Here is a 6,704-nt window from a genome sequence, read left to right as displayed (position 1 = left end):
TAGAAACTTTAAAAGCAAAAATTACCATCAAGACAAGATCTATTGATTTTCATAGTTCTTTATTCAGTTCAGTTTTCCGTTTCCGCCGTTTAGCAACCCCCCCCCCCCCCCCCTGAATCAACCACTCAGAAGCGTTTAGCCTTCTCAAAATGGACCCAATCAGTGTTTACCATTACTTCTAGTTGTTTTAGAAAAGGTTGGGACATGAATCATTGAGCTAAGGTTGGAAAGTGATATTTTTTTATTTTCATAAAAATGATGATAAATGCTCAGCTGAAACAAGAATAACACATAAATAAAGTTTTTTTCAATTTTTATCAAATTTGATGGTTTCCATAGCAACTAAATACAATACACTTTATACGGACTAAAAATGCAATAATTTAAACAAAATATACAGCTTTTTCAGCTTTGAAAAGAACAAAAAGCTGAAGCATATGGTATCTTATAAGTTATCATTGCTTAATCATTTATTTTATAAATAAAAAAAAAAAAATTAAGTGAACAATTATTTTTTCTGTTGCTATGGTTACATAAAACTTACAACTTTTTGATAATAATAATAAATGCGAAAAACACCATTTTTCCTATGCCAATTAAAAAAAAATCGCAACAGTTAATTTGAAGTTCTTTCTTATTCCCTGTTCATTTATAGTATAATAATTTATTAAAAAAAAAAAAATGGGTAGCAAATGATTAAAATTTTTTTTTTAGCATTGGTGAAAATTTTAAAAAATCAAAAAAAAATAATCTTATTTTCCAGAATAGACTTAAAAATACTGGTGTTTTATTATACCACGAGAATTAACATATATATAAACAACACTTAATATGTTTCACACATAATCAGATTCAAAATATCAATATTTTGAAGAAAAATGTTGCATAGCAACCAAATAAAGGCCATAGCAACGTATTTCATTATTACTTTTTATCAAGTGTTGAGAACAGAATATCTTTTTTTATGATTAAAGATGGGTATATAATTGTTTACCAATGTCAATTATTGCTGGCTGTACCTTATTCATGAAACATTTTTTTAAAAGTGCTAAAAAGGTTAAAAAAAATCTTGGAGCGATAAAATTTAATAAAAAGTAAGAAGAATTTTGAATTTTGCAACACAAAGCTAAGCCAGATCATTTATATTTCTATCATTCTAACCAAGACAACTTTGATATAGGTTAAAAAATCAAATGGTATTAACAACCTTATATGACAAATTAGAAAAGTGAGGATTTTTCAGCTTACAACAGTTGTAATAATTTACTGAATGATAAACACATACTCATAATCCCATTTCTCCATTCCAGAACATAACCATTGTGAGAAACATATGTATGTTTCATGCAAGATGCAAGTCACGCTTACCCTTCCTGAGCACCATAGATGCCTAACTTTAACTTTGAACTTAAAAAGTCAATGAACCATGTCTGAAGGTGTCGGGTCATATAGTTTCATGGATACTATAGTATATATATACATGTCAATGGTTATTCAACTACATACCAAACATCATAACTTTTCTTACAATATAAACTTATCATAAACTTAAACCATGGACATAATTCAGTCAGTAAGCCATGACTGAGAGTTTTTTAACATAAAATTAACATAGAATATTTATGATGTACCTTATCAAAAGACATGAATTCATAACAATGAATACATTTACATTTTAAGCAAGATTTGAATTGCAGCAGATCAAGTTTACGAGCCTATTCCATCTACGCCAGTGACTTACAACCTTACGACTTTTCACAGTGCGCCAGAGGGTTGCATCCTGTTCTGCAAATCATGTTTTGCTTATTGAATGATTTTTCCCCCAAAAGTTAAAGACACCAAAATAATAATGATGGAAAGACAGAGAGGGATCTAACAATAAATATCATCTTTTTTATCTTATAATAATACAGAAATATTTAAAAACAGGCTATTTTCTATAGACCAATTGGAACCCAAAAGAGTTTAAGAAAGACAATTAAACAGAAATACCATAATTGAGCATAGACTACAAATTGAATAATATAACAAAGTTAGTGGTAAAGTTAGTTCCTGGCCAACACTTGTAACTCTTCCAATGTCTCTGCAGCTATTCCAGCTTCCATATCTTCTTCATCATAAGAATTGCATGCTGTTTTTCTTTTCTCGAAAACAAGTCTACTAAAATATGAAGCAATCTGAGTAGCTGATAAAAATTCATCTTTGGAAAAAAATCTTTTTCCAAGACTGCTTTTAGCACTTCTCATTTCTAGGGAAACCTCTTCTGGGTCACACTTGTGTCCAGTTCTTTCTCCCTTTGAAAATTTTTCCTTCAAGAAAGAAATTTGTGTGGTCGTGAATTTTTTTACAGTTCGTCTTTGTTTTAGACCCCATCCTTCACACAATTTGCAGGAATTTTCACGTTCTGTAGTTTCGTGGCAACAGCTAGGTAAAACAACCAATTTCTGTTCAATTTTACTAGCATATTGTATCTTAGACTTATCAATTAAAGATGAAACCATTGGTTTTATTCTATGAGAACCAACATCCAAATGTCTGACCAAATTACCATACTTGCTAAACGTTGATAGACAATTTGGTTCTGAACAGGTAAACAGGTTGCTCCCAATATCATCAATCTCTTCCTCAATATCAACATCTGATTGATCTACTGCAATATTTGATGCTTCATTTCTGCATTCTTGAACTATAACACCTTGCCTGGCTGTTCTGGATGGAATTGAACTAAGGTGGCCAGCAAAAGCTTCTACGACAGTAATATTACTGCAACTCAACAACTGCAGCTTTAGTGATGAATTGGTAAGAAACTTTCCTTCCCCTACGCCATACTGTCTGAACACCCTTATACCTGTTTGTTGGTAGGCAAAGTTGTTTAGGGTTGTAATATTATTAATTTGAGATTTGATCTCTTTCTTGTTACAGCTCTCTGGAGGAAGTGCAACAACCACAGCTACATTTCTTAAACTGCATACCTGAAGTGCTTTCTTAAAATCAGCTGCAGTGCACACATCATGTCCTTCATTCACATATTTTCTAATTGCTGATTTTATGTGTGCAGCCCTCCTGTCACAGATAGATTTTCCTCCCTGAGGATCAGCAAAATCCATTTGCACAACTTTAATGTTTTCTTCTTCGTTGATAAGTGCTATTTCACTGACTGCCAAAAAACCATGGAAACATCCAGCATTGTCTGACCTTATGTAAGCCTTTTTGAGGGAAGGATTCATTTGTTGAAATTGTTGGAGAGTGTTTCTTAGTACAGCATTTGATGTTCTTGCATCTTGGGAAGCATTATCAAAGACATGGATAATAGTTTGCATTTTTAGGTCATCCGTATCAGAAGTATGATATGATCCTACACTAACATGCCAATTTAACCCTCTTTTGCCAAACCATTTAGACTGAGACTCTCTATAGCGCATGGGCAGGAATTTCATAGCCCAGTCTCTCTCTACCAAAACTTCATCTTTTGATAATTTATGCAGAATTTTGCTTCTTGCTGTGTCCTGGTTATAGGATCTCAGGAGGTGTTTCTTCCACTCTTGGACGGCCTTTATACTCTGAAATATAAAATATTATACAGGTACATGAATATTACCGGTAGTAAATATGTGAAATGGTGCATTTATTTATATAAGTTAAAGTTGGGTTTAGAGCTGTAATTTCAAAAGGAGTTTATTATTTATAATGCTCTTTTATTGTAAAATAAGAACACTATTTGATGGTTCTCACATAGGTGTAAGAAAAATGCTTGCTTGTAGCTAATTTGAAATTAGATTCATTTATATTTCTAGTGATTGACATTATTACTTTCTTTCTTTTTGTAATGAATGTATCATTTTGTAATTCACTGTGTTTCATGGGGATATTAAGGTATATGTATTACACAAAAAAATGTTGATGATAGATAACCTAATTTGTTTGATCTCTTGCACTATGTGAATTCAGTATTTCCCTTTACTTGACGTGTAATACAGTATGTTTTCATTTAATACAGTTACTCAGTTCTTTTTTTTGGAATTTGACTTTTAGATGAAGATAAACAATGATATCGCAGCATCATTTCATACCAGTTTTATCTTATCCTGGTATTAAGATTTCTTGCTACATTGAAGACCTGTTGGTGACCTTCTGCTATTGTTTTTTTCTATGGTCGGGTTGTTGTCTCTTTGACACATTCCCCATTTCCATTCTCAATTTTATTAAGATGGACTTTTGTGTAATAAACATTTACCCTCATTCATATTTTTTTTTCATTATGATATATGCAGTATAGATATACATATACAGATGAATACTCTGCCAAATATTATTAATGAACAAGTGTGGACACAAACCAGCATGAATAGTATCCACCATTCTAAGACTATAACATGGCAATAAATAGTTCCTAAGGATTGACAATTTATTCTACCAAAACAAAATTGGAACTTGATGTATCAGTTGTCATATTTAAACTATATTATATACCAAATATAAAATCAAAATCTTTAAACATCATGAAAAAAAGTGTCAAAGACTGATTACGTTTTTTAGTTCAAGAACCATAACTTTGCAAAAATCATCAGACCACAACAGAATTGGAACTTTATCTGTAATTTGTCATGGTTAAACTATACACCAACTATAAAATCAATATATTCAAGAATGACATAAAACTAGAGGCTCTAAAGAGCCTGTGTCGCTCACCTTGGTCTATGTGAATATTCAACAAAGGACACAGATGGATTCATGACAAAATTGTGTTTATAGTGATTGTGATGTTTTTGTAGATCTTACTTTACTGAACATTCTTGCTGTGTACAATTATCTCTATCTATAATGATTGGATTCAGTGGAAAATGTTAGTAAAAATTTACAAATTTTATGAAAATTGTTAAAAATTGACTATAAAGGGCAATAACTCCTTAGGGGGTCAATCGACAATTTTGGTCATGTTGACTTATTTTTAGATCTTACTTTGCTGTAAATTATTGCTGTTTACAGTTTAACTCTATCTATAATAATATTCAAGATAATAACAAAAACCAGCAAAATTTCCTTAAAATTACCAATTCAGGGACAGCAACCTAACAACCAGTTGTCCACTTCATCTGAAAATGTTACAGCAGATAGATCTTGACCTGATAAACAATATCAACCCCTATCAGATTTGCTCTTAAAGCTTCGGTTTTTGAGTTATAAGCCAAAAACTGCATTTTACCCCTATGTTCTATTTTTAGCCATGGCAGCCATGGCGGTCGGTTGGCCGGGTCACTGGACAAATTTTAATCTAAATACCCCAATGAGGATTGTGGCCAAGTAAAGTTTAATTTGGCCCCGTAGTTTTAGAGGAGAAGATTTTTGTAAAAGATAACTAAGATTTACGAAAAATGGTTAAAAGTTGACTATAAAGGGAAATAACTCCTAAAGGGATCATCTGACCATTTTGGTCCTGTTGACTTATTTGTGAATCTTACTTTGCTGAACATTTTTGCAGTTTACAGTGTATCTCTATCTATAATAATATTCAAGATAATAACCAAAAACAGCAAAATTTCCTTAAAATTACCAATTCAGGGGCAACAACCTAACAACCAGTTGTCCAATTCATCTGAAAATTTCAGAGCAGATAGATCTTGAACTGATAATCAATTAAACTATGTCAGATTTGCTCTAAATGCTTTGGTTTTTGAGTTATAAACCAAAAACTGCGTTTTACCCCTATGTTCTATTTTTAGCCATGGCGGCCATCTTGGTTCGATTGCTGGGGTTCGATGGCCGGGGTTCGATGGCCGGGTCACCGGACACAATTTTTTAAAATAAATACCCCAATGATGATTGTGGCCAAGTTTGGTTTTATTTGGCTCAGTAGTTTCAGAGAAGATTTTTGTAAAAGTTAACGCAGACGGACGACATACGCCAAGTGATGAGAAAAGCTCACTTGGCCCTTCAGGCCAGGTGAGCTAAAAATGTGGAAAACTGATTTATCAGACAGACAGGATGAAATCCCTAAGTCTACTTCAGCTTCAACGGTAAGGGGCTTTATGGGTAATTGGAAGATATCAGCAAATATACAATGGGATTTTTTACCTGTTCAACCATGTATATGGTGTCATCTTCTTGATCAGCTGACTCATATAATACTTCATCTGATGATTTCTCTATTTTTACCAGGGTTTCTGTTAAGTCATCACATTTCTTACACACTTGGTTGTGCTCATGTTGACAAGAAGCAGTATATTCTTTTGATTGATCTGATAAGGCAAAGTTACAACAATGGTCTGCAGTTTCAGATTCTTTGGAAATATGCAACTGAAAAGAATAAAAAAGTTCATGTTATAATTATCTTCATTTTTGTTGCAACTGAGAGGAAAGTCTGGAAGTTAAGAAAGAGTTTCTTGAATGTGTAGCTACTCGGTATTAATTGTTAGCACAGTTGTGTTTAACAGTTGCTGGTCTACAATGTCCTCAAATATTGGAGAATTTTTTTTCTATGGAATTCAGAAATTCATTTTTATTAATGGAAAATTTAGATGTGCATAATATTCTCATTTTGTTTTTACATTGATACAGTCCGTGTAACGTAAAAGTTAACAATACGAACGATGCCCGAACCATGTACGGACGATGCCCGAACGATGTACGTACGCTTCCCGAACGATGTACGAATGCAAACGAAACGCTGACCGAACGTTGTACGGACGCTGAACGAATGATGTACG

At 32.7% G+C, this 6,704-nt stretch overlaps 1 protein-coding gene across 1 annotated transcript; it reads right to left on the bottom strand.

Annotated features, from left to right (window-relative positions):
* Positions 1 to 296: 296 nt before the first annotated feature.
* Positions 297 to 6,302, bottom strand: LOC143083951 (uncharacterized). The gene is made up of 2 exons (XM_076260371.1): positions 6,073 to 6,302; positions 297 to 3,560 (listed from the first exon to the last, which is right to left on the bottom strand). The coding sequence occupies exons 1-2, from the start codon at positions 6,082 to 6,084 to the stop codon at positions 2,046 to 2,048; spliced, it is 1,527 nt and encodes a 508-aa protein (XP_076116486.1). The 5' UTR covers positions 6,085 to 6,302; the 3' UTR covers positions 297 to 2,045.
* Between the last annotated feature and the right edge of the window lie 402 nt (positions 6,303 to 6,704).

The sequence above is a fragment of the Mytilus galloprovincialis genome, chromosome 7, assembly GCF_965363235.1.
Source record: "Mytilus galloprovincialis chromosome 7, xbMytGall1.hap1.1, whole genome shotgun sequence".
NCBI classification, from domain to species: domain Eukaryota; kingdom Metazoa; phylum Mollusca; class Bivalvia; order Mytilida; family Mytilidae; genus Mytilus; species Mytilus galloprovincialis.
Note: the sequence above shows the minus strand (reverse complement) of the source record. Positions and strands in the feature narration are given on the sequence as shown.